The sequence below is a fragment of the Strix uralensis genome, chromosome 1 (genome assembly GCF_047716275.1).
Source record: "Strix uralensis isolate ZFMK-TIS-50842 chromosome 1, bStrUra1, whole genome shotgun sequence".
Lineage (NCBI taxonomy): Eukaryota > Metazoa > Chordata > Aves > Strigiformes > Strigidae > Strix > Strix uralensis.
This window is the reverse complement of record NC_133972.1, coordinates 108,926,500-108,942,095: the sequence shown is the minus strand read 5'-3', so window position 1 is coordinate 108,942,095 and position 15,596 is coordinate 108,926,500. Positions and strand designations below refer to the sequence as shown.

General features: G+C 44.3%; 1 protein-coding gene across 3 annotated transcripts in view; it reads right to left on the bottom strand.

Moving 5' to 3' along the window:
* The window catches only part of RIPOR2 (RHO family interacting cell polarization regulator 2), a 69,304-nt gene that overhangs the window by 33,027 nt on the left and 20,681 nt on the right, over positions 1-15,596 (bottom strand). For all 3 annotated transcript variants that reach the window (XR_012629903.1, XM_074876861.1, XM_074876852.1), the window contains exons 2-3: positions 1,952-2,078; positions 508-663 (exon numbers count right to left, since the gene is read on the bottom strand). Coding sequence is in view for 2 of the 3 variants with exons in the window: in XM_074876861.1 (XP_074732962.1) it covers positions 508-663; positions 1,952-2,078 (283 nt within the window). In the remaining variant the exon portion in view is untranslated. The remainder of the gene's footprint in view (positions 1-507; positions 664-1,951; positions 2,079-15,596) is intronic.

The window sequence follows — 15,596 nt, the reverse complement described above, 5'->3', positions numbered from 1 at the left end:
TCATTGGATGCGTTTTCAGACAAAAATTCATTTCCATTGATCTATCCTAAAAGCAGCTCCCTACTGCCTTTTTGGGAATAAATAGAAGCTCAGTGTTCTCCTTATGCTGAACAACAGTTTCAAGTAAGCCAATCTGCTGCTTAGTTTATGGACTGGTGCCTTCCAGTCACTGCCCTTGTATCTGGCTGGTAAAAGCCCCGTTATCATCTGGGAAGTTATCTTAAAGATGATACAAGCCTCTGATAGGACTCTAGGAAATCTGGAGGAAAAAAAAAATCTAATGTTGAAATCCCAGCCTCTGGGAGCTTTCCTAGCAATTTGAGTGGATTTTGCCCCCTGTACTCCTGTTTCCCGTACAAATATTTCAGATCCTAAGTGTTACAATCCAGGCTCCAGTACCTATATGTTCCTCTCCTATGATTAAGGATCCCTGTCCTGTGATATGTTTCTCTAGGATCTAAAATGTCACAGAAAGCTTCAATCAACAGGCAGAAAAAAGACTCTTACTCCAGGCCATTCTTCAGGGCTCGGTAGACCTCTTCCATCCTTTTAGGCTGAGGCTCTTTGGGTGTGGTGCTGTTCTTATGGCCCAAATTATGCATTTTCTTCACCTTTGCTTGGGGCTTCTTGAGTGCAGAGGAATTTTCAATAAAGGAGTTACACCTGCAAAAAGAACATTAAAGAAGAGGAAACCCCTATAAATCATAATGATCTCAAAGGACTGTAGCTTGAAGAAATCTTCTGATATTATCTCTGCTAGCAGAAACGAATCTGCTTCTGTGCCTGCCAGTTAAGGGACTGCATTCGTTTACAGGTTAAGAGGTCTGAGCAGTCTGGGACATGCGCTGTCGGCTTTTGATGTGCCAGTTGCCTTGCTGAGATATGAATGCTGGTCTGGAAGCGCCAGGCTGAGTCTGAGGCTCATCAGACGTTTCTCTCTCTGTCTTATACCATGCCTGTCCTGCCTCACGTTGCTCAGCCACAGCCATAAAAGGGCTGAGCTACATCCAGGTGCTAAAAACAAAGGGGAGCCCAGATAGTCTCAGGCGTTAAGCCTGGGGGCTCCTAAGGAAGATCTGGGCTCAGTTAAGAGCGTGTCTGGAGGACAGCATCATGCCGCTGGTCCTGAACATGGACCACAGGTAGCTCTGTAGGGCAACGGGAGGATAGTTGTGCTCCACACAGGTGCTTCTCTGGTGACTCTGCTGGGGCTAGGGCAGCATCTAACAACCATCAATGACTTGAGCTGACAATGGGAGGCAACCCTTTGCCTGCAATTCCTCCTCAATTGCTAACTGGTGGTCTGGCACTAAGATACTTTACACAAGTTAAAATTAATTGTGAAGTAGCCTCTGGGGGCATCAGGGATGTGATGATTTGGTAAGTGTCTGACTCAAAGCCCCAAGTCCTGTCTAACTAAAGGGCCATGCAAGGAAAGGCTCTGCAGCCGAGGTCTGCCCTGTTTCCAGCAGGACATGAAGGCAGCCCTGCAAGGGAAACAGAGTTGTTTTGAATTCACAGCAGTGTGGCAATGAGAAAACTGTCTTTTAGGTAGCAACGGTCTTAAATTGGGAGTGGTGGGAAGTGTATCATGTTCCCGCACATTTCACATGTTGAAAAGATCACTGCGTAAATTAGTAAATTAAAATGATTCTCTGAAATTCTCTCACAGCTCTGAGACATGTGAGGAAGCCCTGCATTAATGGGGAAGAGGCAAACGGGCACTTGGTAGCTAAAGCAGAGGGTAACAGCTTAATTATACAAACGAAAGAGAGAGCGAGAGAGAGAGAGAGAGAGCGAGAGAGAGAGAGAGAGGGAGGGAGAGAGCACGCGAACGTAGCAGACTTTTTTCTGCAATCGGAGAGAATGCAGTCCTCTCTCGCCTCTTTTCCACCTTCGCCCTCCCTTAGGGCCTGATTAGGAAATTCCCCTTAGAGAGCACAGTACTTGCCTGGAGCGTCTCTCCTGAAGCCCGCTGAAGCCAGCGAAGGACTGGCTTCTAATAATCCCATTAGGACCTCCTGGAGAGAATGAATGCGATCCTATTGACATGATTTCGGGGAGCCTGTAAGATACTCCTGAAAAACAATAGAAAGCAGGTCAGTGATGATGATGGGTAAGAGGCAGGCAGTGAGGCCAGGACTGCCTGGTGGGTGCCCATCAGACGTGGGGAAGGGTAACTGATTCCTACAAGTGGTCGCGAGCCAGGGCACAAATCTGTTTGCATTGCCAAATCATCCTACCTCAAAAATAAAACCGTCCTATTTTCCATTCTGACTTACGGCCCAGGGTCTACTGAAATGTGCCGGAGACACAAAGCGCGTCTGGATGTGGGACTAGAAACCAGATGCTTCAGAGTGCTAATCCCAATGCCACCCCTGATTTCTGCCATGCCCAGCATGCTTCTTCCCCAGCCCTGGCATCCCCATGTGCTACATCAGGGTGTCCTGGAGATTATTTTGGGAGTGCACAGAGCTCATCAGGCGCTCTCACCATCACTGTGAAGTGTTATTACGTGTATTAAAATAAAAAAAAGAGGGTTGATTCATGCTGAATTAAGTCCTGCAGCTCCTCTTTGATCCTTGCTTGTTTTCTCTGTGGCTGTTTCCGCCTGGCCACTGAGAAGGAAGATGCAGTGGGTGTACACGCAGCCATGGCATGCTGTGATGAGAGAGGGATGCTCTCCACCATGATGAGAGTCAAGTAAACAAGCTCCAGGCACTGTATGATCTGCATTTCATGTGTTCAGTGGGGCTCAGCACCCCAGGAGGAAGCACTTGCTCTGTCTGCGCTCATTTCCAATGCTTAGCTCAGCATCTGCACCAGACTAAAGTGGTTTCATTCTGCCCATAAAGAAATGGCAAACAAGTGCCATAGTTCACAATAACTCCATCAGCTTGCTGCTGCCAGGAGGGGACAGGGGCATGTCTCCCCTTTCCTTTCTTCCTTGCTCTGCTGTCTTCCGTGTCCCAACCCTGGCGTTCACTGTCCTTGACAGACAATGAAGCAGACTTTTATGCTGCCTTGGTTTTGTGTTTCTCTGGTGAGATGAATGGCCTCACCAAGCCATCTGAGGAGTGCCACAGTCAGCTGAGGCCAGGCAGCAGAGCAGGGAGCAGGAAGGGAAGGGGAATGCTGGAGAAGAGGGCACTGGTCCTCAGGTGCTGCCAAGGACTGGCTTCTCTGTCTCGCAGGACCCATCCTCTCACCGCCTCCTTCCTTCCCGGGGTGCCAGCACAGCTGCTAATGCCATTGCACTGTGAAATGAATTGAGAAACTAGGCCAGCTTAAAAATAACCTGACAAAAAATGAAAAAAAGATTATTTTTTTCATTTTTAAAAGCTGGACCCAGCCTGCCCCATGCCTCCAGTTCATTTCACTACAACAGCTGCGCTGAGGGGTGAGTTTGGTGCTGTAGCCGATGGCATGATGAAGCTTGCCTACAGGCAACGGAGCTGATGCTCTGTGAAACCGTGACCTGTGGGGCTGAGGGCCTGACAGTGAGTTTAAACCACCCTCTCATCCCCACAGATGAGAAATGATCATGAGCACCCAAAAAAGCAGCCACTTGTGAAGACCAGAGATTTGCAATGTAAGACCTCACAACCAATATTTAAGATAAGCACCAGAGCTACAAGGTGCCTGCACAGCAAACACTCACTGGAGAAAGCAAATACATGGGGAGACATTGTGTACCATCCAGTTATGTTTAATTTGTAGTGCTAAGCTGGGCAAATACTCTTTGAGGTGGCAGTAGGTGCCATGGCAAGCTACTGCTTCTCTGTGGAGAGGACTGCACTGCCCCAGGAGCTGCTTTGTCAGGAATATTTCTGCAAGAGCTCTGCCAGAAATACTTCTTCCAGTCCCAGCATCACCAGCACTATTGGTAATGTGAAGTTTTCTCTATTGCATGACCAAAACTGCATAAATCTGTATGTATTGGAAGTAAGTGCTGCACCCTGTGACTGGACAGCCCTCAGAGATACTACCTGGGCTGCAATTAAGGTGAGTTTTCTCCTCCACTGTGGCCAGCAGGTAACGGTGCTCCACCATTCATGTCCCTGGCTAAGCTCAGACACAGTGTTGAGCCAGTTTAACCACAGCGAGGATAAACCTTTTGGATAGAGAAGTTGCTCCCAGGCAGTCCAGGGCTGTGAGCACCTGCACTGGGCAGAAACCCACGTCCAGGAGAGATGGAGGAAAGGGAGAGGGTGGGAGCAAGAGGGGCTTAGGAGCAGCCGCTCCTGGGAGGCTCAGGAAAAACCACAGTGAGCACGAGCTTTGGCTAACTCGCACAGGAATAAACATGCTCCAGCCACGGCCGGAGATACTTGAGTCTTTGGTCAATGAGAGCCCAAATTTGGCCCTCCACTCACCCCTGGCTTCTTAAGGCTCTCAGCACACCTCTGCAGAACTGAGCTCTGCACCAGCACTTGACAGAAGCCACTTTGCAGCTTCCAGGGTCAAACCTCGCATCCCTGCAGACAGTACAGCACCCACCAGCGCCAGCTGACGTCTAACACTCCAAACCCCATCAAGAACCAGCTCCCAAGAGACAAAGCAGAAACCACCCAATCATAGTACTCTGGGGGTCCGAGCAGCAAGTTCCCTTTGGTTTTGCAAATAACCTTAAGACGTTTAGGCTGGGTGCTGTATGCTCCCATTTGCATACAAAGATTTGCATTGAAAGTTGGGTCCAGAGTGCCAAAGAGCAGAAAATCTCTTGCAAGTGTTCAGCAATGGCATCATTTGACAGGATGATTAACACACACTCTGACAGCATCTGGAGACTTTTGAGGGTAGAAGCTAAACAACACTGACAGTCAGAGGAGATTTAACTGTATAAACATCAGCCATTCATCAAAAAATAAGAGGAATAAAACCAAACTTGAAGTTGGGTGCTAATCATGACCACATTGGCTATAAAAATGCAATTACTTTAGATTCAAAACTCTTGTCAAAATGCTAACATCTTCCACACAATGAGTATCTTCTGTATTAATGTGAATGAAAAGATGAATGGGTTTCGCTCTGAACAAAATCTTTGTGTCCATGTGTGACTGTGTGTAGACACACTGGAAGTGTGCCAGTTTTCCTTTGGGGAAACTTGAAAAATTAATAATTTTGGAAAAGGAATTTACTGATTTCTTTTCTTTATTTTGCTCAAGCACTCGGATGGCTTTGCAATGCCTTAGTACCCAAGACTTTCCTCAAGATACCAGAAGGAAGTGTGGAGGAAACGCAATTGAAATGCAAATTGAAGACCTGGCTGGAGCTTTTGCTTTGCTTTTGCATAAAGTGGTCAGAACTCAGAGCCCAGATAGGCTTGTACTCTCTCTATACATATTATATATAATCTTGGTGATTAATGTATGTTTAATTTCCGTACGGAAGAAAACTGTGATAAAAGGAGGTAACAGAGTCAGAAGTAATGAAATCTCACAGTTCTGTTTAGTTACTTTTCAATTCCTCAGGTTAGAGGTTGACTCTATTGTACAAACACAATCTGTTTTTAAGATTTAAACTTATATGGCTGACATCTCAGATACTTCCAACTGACCTCACAAAAATCACACTGACTCTGCCTAGCAGCAGCAGCCCCTTAGCCCAGATTCACATAGACAGTGGCTGGATACAGGCACCACATCGATGGATTATTTATGATACCTTCATCTAGCAAATACAGTTCGAGCGATGAGCATTTGTCACACTGCTGTAATATACTTTGTGGAGGGGGATTTATTTTCCTGCCTCTTAAACCATTCACAGAACCTACCTCTGAATTTAATAATACAGTTGTATTCTGATTATATGCATAGATGTAGCTACAAGTATAATTTCAATAAGGTTCAGTCCACAAGGACTTACCCAGATCTCTTGCTGTCCTGACTGGTATCCCTACAGATGAACACTAAGGGATTTTAGTGCTACTCCAATGTAGTGATCAAGTTTCTACGTCTGCATTTATACTTAATGTGATATAATGCTACAGTCTTCTAGATACAGCATACATTTTTCTCTCAGTATAAAGCATATTGCACATCTAAAATGGTATTAAATGCTTTTGAGATTTGAGAGATCCACCTCAGCAGTGGCTGCAATGAGCATGCTGACATTTTAAAATCTATACAGCTAACAAACCACTGATGTTTCATTTTAAAAGTGACCAGTCTGCTTACTGCTAATATAAGCCTGCGCTGTGCAGAAACACAATTAATATAATTAGTACTGCCTGTACTAAGTGCACGGCAGTTGAATGATGAGCCCATCAGTGAGTTGAGGGATAAGGTGAAATCCTATCAGTACTCTTTCTCTGCCCTATTCACCGACAGCTTGCAGCAGGGAATGGCAGATAATTGACGATGTCTCTGTCTCCAGGGAAGTAAAAGTCCCCTCTCCCAGCTCTCCTTTCAGTTTGGAAAGAGAGAAACAGCTGAGCCTGAGCTAATGAGAGGGGAAGGGACCACTGAGCCCATCACTTCCACAGGGCTGACCTCTCTTCATCACCCTCAGCATGGATCTCCACCTCCCATAATGCCAAAATATTTGATAAACTATGTGGACTTCAATCTGAGCTAAGAAAAGGGAAATTCAGTCAGAAACACATTTGCTAAATCTAGCCTGACTTTTGCATGGTCCCTTTCTGTTTGCGTTTTCCCAATGATCGATCTGGAGAAGATATTTTTTGTTCATGACATGATGAGGGGAAATAGTTTTGTTAAACATGTGCTAGCAACCATGTAAAGCTGCAGTAAATATACCAGTGGTGATGATGCCCTTGATTCCTCCTGTTCTCTCCTTGCAGCAGCTACAGTTTTGGCTCTGGGTCTAGGGTTTGCTGTAGGGTGCTAGGGAGCTGTCTGCAGTTGAGGGTTCATGGAATAGAGGCTTTGAGGACACTTTGGGATTATGTATAATCCTCGATTAAATGGGAGTGTGGGGTAGGACTCAGTGACTGAAAGGATCCTTGATAATCCTTTGTTCCTGTATTATTTTTTTGTGTGTGACACATGTTTCAAGGTGAGATGGTTTGTATGTTGTTCATTCTGCTGATCGGTGGTCTGCAGGCTGTCCATTGAAAATTGATGATAATTATTCAGGTTAAGGTAAACTGAAGGGGTCCACTAAACTGATGCAAGTGGATGGCTACAGAAGTGAACTGATTCTGTTTTGCATGCTAGGAACATTTCTTACCTGCAAACCTGGGGTATGTCTAACAAATGAACTGGTATCTTCTTGAATAATAAAAGAAAAGAGTATGTTCTCCTCTCATCTATGTCAAGGCCTACGCTCTGCTTATCTGACTAGCTGGCCACCTTACAAAGGTAAAAACTTTTAATTGCAATAAAATCACATTTAGGAGTGTGCATCTCCAAAAGAATAAATCCAATAAGGGAAGAAACTGATTATACCCTAGAAGTCACGTCCTCCTCCCAGCCAGCCAATTTGTTCCGCTTTGCTCTCATAAACCCAAAAAGCACAATTAAATTCTAAACCTACTCAGGCTCAGTTCAATGCTAAGCTCATTCAGTACACCTTCATCTGGTGTCCCTTGTTTCTGCAGCCTAAAGTCTAGTCATTTTTAATATTTATTTTCCAACTTCTTCCTTCTGACATAATTGAATCGCCCTGGCAATATGGGGCCAGCATGGCCAGTAGCCCAAATAACCACCTGGAATTTATGGTTTCCATGTTCCCTAGACTCCTAGAAGGCACAGAGGTATGCATCTTGGATGAGATTGTAGACATTCTTGTGGATGGTTTTTTAACATAAAAATTTGATAATAATATATGGGTAAGAGCACTCAGGAGCATTATAAAAACTTTCACAAGAAATTTAATTCTTGCACAAGAGTTTTTACACTTTTAGGACAAAACTGTTAGGCATTAGTGCACAGGCTCATAAGTCCCGGATGTGTCGGGAACATTTCTATAGGACAGGATCTCCTGGAAGCACCTATAGAAGGGTGTCTTCTGTTGGTCATTGGATTACATGAATTACAACTTTCATGGCACATTTTATGCTCCCAGTGATTGGGCTGCTCCTTCCTTGTGCAGGGTAGCATTTGCCAAAGTTGTACAGACATGTGAGCTCCATCTGAAGAACTATTCTTGGTTGCCAGAACAAAATCATGTGCATTTGTTCCATCAAAGTCCAAGACTATGAGATATTCCTAAATAGCAGCATATGGCTATACTGACAAGCACACTTCCCAAGCCTACATCAGCCGGTGAAAGGCCAGCAGATCTGTGAGCTTCAAATGTTAATTTTAGCGTACAGAAAAGCCACGTGGGCTTACCAGCATGGCTGCAGAGAGCAGTATTGCGCAGAGAAGGAGCTATAGCCAAGACAGCTCCCTCTCCTTCAAATGGGAGATGTGGGAGCACCCAGGTCAACTTGGGTGGGCATCAAAGCCGTTGGTAGCCACGTATTCCTGTCCCAGCACAAGGAGGCAAACTTCTGCCCCATCTCTTGCAGCAACAAAAAACTTAGTTTAACCCACCACAGCTGATTCTGCCCTTGCTGGCAGACTGAGGTGGGTCTCCTCCCCCACCATTCACATCCAAGTCTCACCACCGACTACCCAGCAGAATCCCTCTGAAGGCTTGTGCTCACTTTCCACTGATGGCTTTATCTGCGTCAGTGACGTCTGCAGTGATTCTTTCTTTTATTACTCGTATTTCAATACCTTCAGTTTGGGTGGTTTCAGTTTTTACAATGCACAAAGAAGTGTTTATGCAACTCATGCATCTTTTATAGCTCTACTTAAGACCATACCTGGGAGCTTTACTTTGTCATGCAGAAATCCCTGCGAGTGAGCACAAGGCGCCGTTACCTGTTTCTAATAAATGAAAATGTTAGCTTTGGGTATTTTGGTACCAAATTTTAGCTTTTGTTTCAAATAATATTTTTCCCAAGACTCGATACTAATAGCAAGACTTGTACTCTGTGGTCTCATTTCCGTAAGAACATTTTTTATGTTGTATGCAAGGACATTTTCAACTCAAATGCTACAGTATTTGCTAGTTCATCACTAGACACCCTGAGCAGAAACACAAATTGTCTACCATCTGGAATAGCTCATGCTGTTTGTTCTGCTCCTCCTACCCAAACTGGATGAAGTACATAAACCAAAAAGCAATAGTAATAGTAAGAAAAAAGCTAACAGTCCAGGTCAATAGCAAAATGGTAAAGAATATGTGGCTGTAAATGTATAGTACCCGATACCTGATGCTCCCACCCCAGTATAGCTCCATAAATTCAGTAAGCATTGGTTGTCTTTCACACCAGTCTAGGTGCCAAAGTCAGTGTGGGGACTTTTAACTTAATCTTTTATTTTCACTGTAAAACATGCTTTGGCTCTAACTCTCATCACCTCACTAGCACAGAAATAATGGCTGGCGGTGGCTAAGGTAAAAGCAGCACCCCTTCTGTCTTGTACCACGATTAGCTTTCTTCCTGCCTTTTTTGTAGCTACTCTTTCACCAGAGCTCTCGGTACATGCCCTGTTTCCCCCGCCAGGGAGCCACAAACTGTCCTTTCCTCTGCTTAACCTCCCCTCACAGAAACACCTCCAGCACTGCTCCTTACCCTTGGTATAGCACATGCTGAAAACATAAGGAGAGGGAAATGCAAATGAGTTATTTCACTGTAATAAACCCAAGGAAAATAAATTTGATCCTAAATGGCTCCCGCACACGACAGATGGGCTCGTGGTAGCTGACCTCCTTTTTTTCAGTTCCAACATTTGTTTCGCGCTGGCAGCTGGCGTGAGCGTGTGCACGAGGCCACGCAGTGCCCTCCCTAATGCCGTTCCCTTACAGTGCTAGAAACACAGAGCAATCATATTCAGCTGGCATTAGTGCAGACAAGCAAAATTTGGTATGTAACAGTACGTACGAGTGTGGCTGAGGGATCAGAATGCGTTCATCTAATTAGATTTGACGTTCATTCATTTCAAACCCACTCCGGTATGCAGAATTATCTTTGATTAGAAGTCAACTCCAATACTACTCATCATTGATTACTCTTTATGTCAATTAAATATTTAATTAAAAACAAAGCCCCCTGTCAGTCAAGTGCCAGCAAATAATCTAAAGAAAAGGCATTTCTGAAAATCAACCAAGAATGATCTTCTCATGCTTTAAACCCACCTCGCACCAAATCTGTAACAGCAGTTCAGCGTGAGTGACCTGTGCAAGTAATGCATCACGCTGCCATTTTGGCAGCACTACGCAGTAGTAAAGGTGGAAGGCTTTGTGCTGCTCCATTATCCATCCCTATATTAGGAGATAAAACTACAAGGAGTGATCTTGTGAGAAGTAGTAAGACTAGCAGGATGCAAAACAGGCTGTGGGAATTACTCTGTCTAGCAGCAGCCTGGCTACTTCTCTACCTCTTTTGGCATGTGCCGCTGAACACTGCCTGGCTGACCATACATGTTGGGTAGAATTTCAATTTCCTAGCTCAGATCACAAAAAGTGATCAACCTATTCTGCACTTTTGCAAGCAGCAGCAGTAGGGGAGGCCTGCGAAATCATGAGTGGTGCTGGTGGTCTCCCTTGTCCCTTACTGAGCATTTGGACGAGCCCATGAGTAAGATCTGGGAACAAGTGGGGTAAGTCAGACCTAATGTCAATAAATGCAACTCTGGTGGGAGTCTTTTGACAAAATCCATGATGACTCTGAGCAGTGACCTAAATTTGTGTGTCAAGTATAAGCCGTAGAGTGGCTTCACTTTCTCAGACTGTGTAAGAGACGAACATAAAAACCTTCTCACCGGCAGGAGAGAAAAGCAATGACCCAACAGTGTTTAATATAAAATCATCTTTAAGAGTGCTGCTTTCTTTTATTACTTTGCACCAGTATTTCTGCTGTTTACAACCCTCATTTAATGCAGATGGCAGCAGCACGGGCAAGGACAGCAAGCCAAGGCTACTACCTCTTTGTATCCGCAGGAAAGTAAATGCATCAAGTAAACACATGTAGGATGGTTTAGGTAACCAGTGGGATGCTCTAGTGATTAGTTGTTTCGCTTCGACCAAGACAGACAAACTGTAGCTGTGCTCCGTATGCACTCCAGGTACACTCTAATATAAGCATGAGTGAGCCAAATTAAACAAATAAGACAGGCATTTCATCCCTGAAAGGCAAGTAAAACATCATTGTTGTCAAATCCTTTCAGTTGCTAATGAGACACAAACACTTTGCTGCTCCTCTTTAAATATGTGGGATTAGGGTGACTTAAAATGCCTTGGATATTTATATGATCGTTCTATTTCAACGGGTGTCTTAATGGCACATTGCTCACTAAAATATTGTTGAAGATGCATCGCTACATGTTTTAGGACAGGAGATCTCTGAAGCTGGACATTCTTGTCCTAGATGTGAGTACTGCAGCAACAGATGTATTTAATCTTTTTGACACCTCACAAGTGTGGCCATTTCAAGAGCATTGCCATAAAAGTCCTGTGTTACTTCATTTATATTTGGCTATAGCATGTGTCTGAAGCTTTCTTCTAGTACATCAAGTGGTTGAACACTGTCCATGCACAACCAAGAGTGGCTGCGTGCTCTGATGTAACTGTCTTGTCTCTTGGCTTTGGTTCATTTAAATTCAAAACTTGAATCTCATGCTAAAGAAGATCTTACATATATGACTTCTAAAACTTTTATTTAAAGTTATGGAAGAGGTTATTATTCTTCTGACTAAAATCTTTTAAATTTTAAAAACTCTCAAAGGCGTAGGAGGCAACAGTGCACATCTAATATCATCAATAGCTTAAACTTCCCCCAAACCACCACCATCTTCTCTAGCCAGGATCATTAAAGGAGCTATAAAAAGCAGCTGAAAGGTATTTCACGCAGGATAAAGGGGTAAGGGGGGGGTCTGTGCTCGGCAGAGTCCCTGTTGGAAAACCTTGTCCGATGACCAACGGGGCAGCTGAGCAACACCAGAAAGGTTATTGCTATGTGCGGACAGCCGGGAAGCACGGGTATCCCATCTCCCTGTCCCCACGCTGATGTTTTACATGGAGCAGTCACAGCCCACCAGTGCAAAAAGCAGGACAGCTTTACAGACACACAAGTGTCTACAGAAACCACTCAAAAAAAAAAATGTAGAATTTTATGGAGAACTGTTATCCTTGCTGCTGCTTTCTGAAACCACATTTCATTTTAGTAGCTATCGAGTTTCTTGGTATAGAAAAGCTGTTCCCTCTTGAAACTGCGAGGGCTTTCTGCTCTTTGGGGCAAAGGAGGTTCCACTGCCTGAGCAATCACTCGCTGGCACGGATTTGGCTTGGGCCAGTTAGCACTCTGCAACACACCAGGCACGGTTCAGGAAGTGGTGTGGGCCAAGCACCATTCCCAAAGCAGTCTTCATGTGCTTCCCTCTTTTGGAGGGAAGTTTAATGCCACAGATATGGTCTGGTCTATGCCTGTTGCCATTAGTGCCTGAGAACAATCCCAAATGCCCATAGTTTACTGTCACAGCCAATGTTAACCTGATGAAAACCTTAAATATCTGATAAGTAGATCTAATCAGGTTAAATTGGTAAATTTATTCTGTAGTGAACATTAAAAAAAGAAATCTTGAGTTTAAAACATCAAACCCTCCAGACATGCTATAGGATTAGTTACCATTTGAGTCTTTAGACACAGAGATACTACAGATAAACCGAGCGTGGACTGAACAGCATTTATTGTCACTGAACTACAAGGTAATTATCCTGCGTAACTTTTCATTGCACAGATTAAGGCAGGACACATCTCGGCACAGCCCCGCTTTTCCACAGTCTGCCATTTAAAGGAAAAACCCACCAGGGCCATCGCAGGCTAATGACAGGCTTGTCCTCTGCTGCCATCCCACTCTTTTCTCCTTTCCTTCTCTGCTGAGATTTCTGCATTTTCCAATTCACATCATAGTAATTGACTGTCATTTCTGGGTATAGGAAAAGGAGGATAGAATGGCTTTATATGATTATGGAAAACTATTCTGCACTTTTGCCAATGGAAGCAATTGTCTTCCTCACCTGGTGGCTGTGTGACATGCCCACAAGAAATACAGTGGCTGCAAAAATCATGCACACAGCGTTCGGTTTATGCTCACATAGGAGCTGTTACGCTGGATCCACCAGTGCTTTCTCTACTAGGAAGAAGGGGGATTATTTTCTTTTTAAGGGTAGAACCAGGAAAGAATGGGGAAAAAGCAACTCCTTGCTGGATAACTGCAGATGAAAAGCCATCTAACCTTCAGGGAGCTTCTGCTTCCAGCATAGGGTACGGAAATCAAATATATTGCAAGCACTTCCAGTCCAGCACCTGCGTACATGGAAACAAGGCTTTATGGTCCAGCTGCCATCTGGAGAGATGACGGCAACATCTCCCTCTGATTTCAAAGAAAGCAAAACCTTAGTATAGGGCAGGCAGGATTTTAAGCTGATTATTCTCCAGCCTCAGCTGACATCTTAGCATTTTTAATATGGCTTCAGTTTGGTTTTATGTAGCACAGATGATGTAGTGAGCATTTCCAGCCCTTGGTTTTATTAATCTGAACATCTAATAAACTAAACATTCATATCCGTTTACTTTAGTGAATGTCTACTCTTATTCACAAGATTTTGTGTATATCTAAATATATGTGGGCTGCGGGTGTTACAGTGAATTCAGGAAAAAGCCTCATGGTTCAAAGAGCACCTCACAGCCAATTGCTTCCTATCCCACAATCATAGCTGTGCCAAAACCCAAGTCCTTCTTTGAACTAACAAAACGGTATTTTGCAGATGTACTGAACAAGACACGGAAAGGGCAGTTAGTCATGCAGGACTTGACACATTATACACTTAATTAAGCAGTGGCATTTTTTCAACAGCATCGTCACCCACAGACGTGCCTGTATGGTTGGGAAAGTGCACAGGGATAGCTGTTGCTACCGTAATCCAGCGATGCTTGCAGGGATGAGTGGAGAAAAAGATGTCTCCATAGTCAGGGAGACTCCCTGGCCAAAGACTACTTGCAGGGATGTTACTGCACAAAGCTGTAACATACGCCCCTACTTCTGTACCACAATTAAAGTTTTAAACTCAAACATGTTTAAATTAAATACCAACACAGGATGTCAAGTTTCTTAATTATGGAAAAGGCCCTTTCTATCATATTATGTGATTAGAAAATGCCTGTCAGACTTTGAATACAGAGCTACATTGACTGCCCTACCTGCCTGCCTGCGGCAGTACCATGGAGCAGTGTCACCGCCTCAGCCCCAAGCACAAGCCCCTCTCCCCAAGACTTCTGAGGCATCCTCAATGGGTGTGTTCACTACAGACCATATTTTTTATCTCTGTTTTGCCTCACTCTTCTAGCAGATGCAAGATAAATTCGACAAAGAAAGACAGGCGCCTCATTAAGGGACAAATCAAGCTGGTTTGGATGCTCAGACAGATGATAACTTGGGGAGAAAGGAAGCTGCTGTGCTCAATCTTGCCCCATCTGTTGAACCTCCTACAGCTATTTGCAGGTGCTTATTTGCCTATCTCCAACAGATTTCACTGTAAATTAGTTCCTTCCTTTGGTCACTGGAATAGAAAGGTTTAAATAGTAATAGATAGGGTCAGTCTAGCCTGGTCTTTTGGAGAGGTGAAGGCACAAGCTAAAACCAGAACCTCAGTGATGACTAGATAGATGTTCTCTGCTGCAACTGCTTTCTGGAGTTGACGGATGGCTTGAAGTTTTCCTGTTGGTGATGTTTTCAGGATAAAACCAAGTCTGACAAATCTCTGGGTGTTGCCACTAAATGGGTTTTTTGAATTAAGAAAAAATAAATGGTTTCTTGCAGAAGGGATTATCTGAAGCAGATCTAGTGTCACTGAAAGGTTACCAGCAGGCTGCCTGACCTGGGAAGCTCTAGCTGCTGCAGCTAATCAGGCTGTTTAAGGGCTGGGAGAGAGGGCAGGCTGTGAGCAATGGGACAGCAGTAATGAGGTGGCTGGCTCTGCCAGCCAAGGTCAGCTTACTGGAGGCATCAGAGACTGGAGAGCTTCTGATGCTTTAAAAAGGGCTGGAAGATAAAATGTATTATTGTGACTACTTCATGTGTTGCGCTGGTTCCAGGGAACTGTCAGCTTCAATTTGTTCCTCTCATTGAAAAGAAGAAAGATGCTTGCATACTTCTGTGCTAATCCCTCATTTCTTTTGTGCTGGTTGGGGGGTAAAAATTACAGGATACCCTTGTAACATTAAAACACAGCAGAAAAAGACAACTTTAGAAAAAAACCAAAACAAAACTGTTCTAACATCACTTAGAAGACTCGCTTCATATTGAGGCCACTGGGTGCAGATCTTGAATGCAAAGACCAAGGCAAGGTCTGTGCTTGTGGCTGCCAATAAGTAATTCAAGAGCACAAAGGAACCTGCTCTTCTCCACACCTTCCAGGGAGCAGGGCAGTGCGTACTGGGACCTGCTTTTTGATCATAGATGGGATAGAACCGGTTCCTGGAGCCTCGCTAGCACTCCCTAATTAACCTGGACATGTTTGGGGAGGGGGGGAACCCTTCTTCCCAACAGCACCAGACCCAGCAGCAAAGATACTTGAAA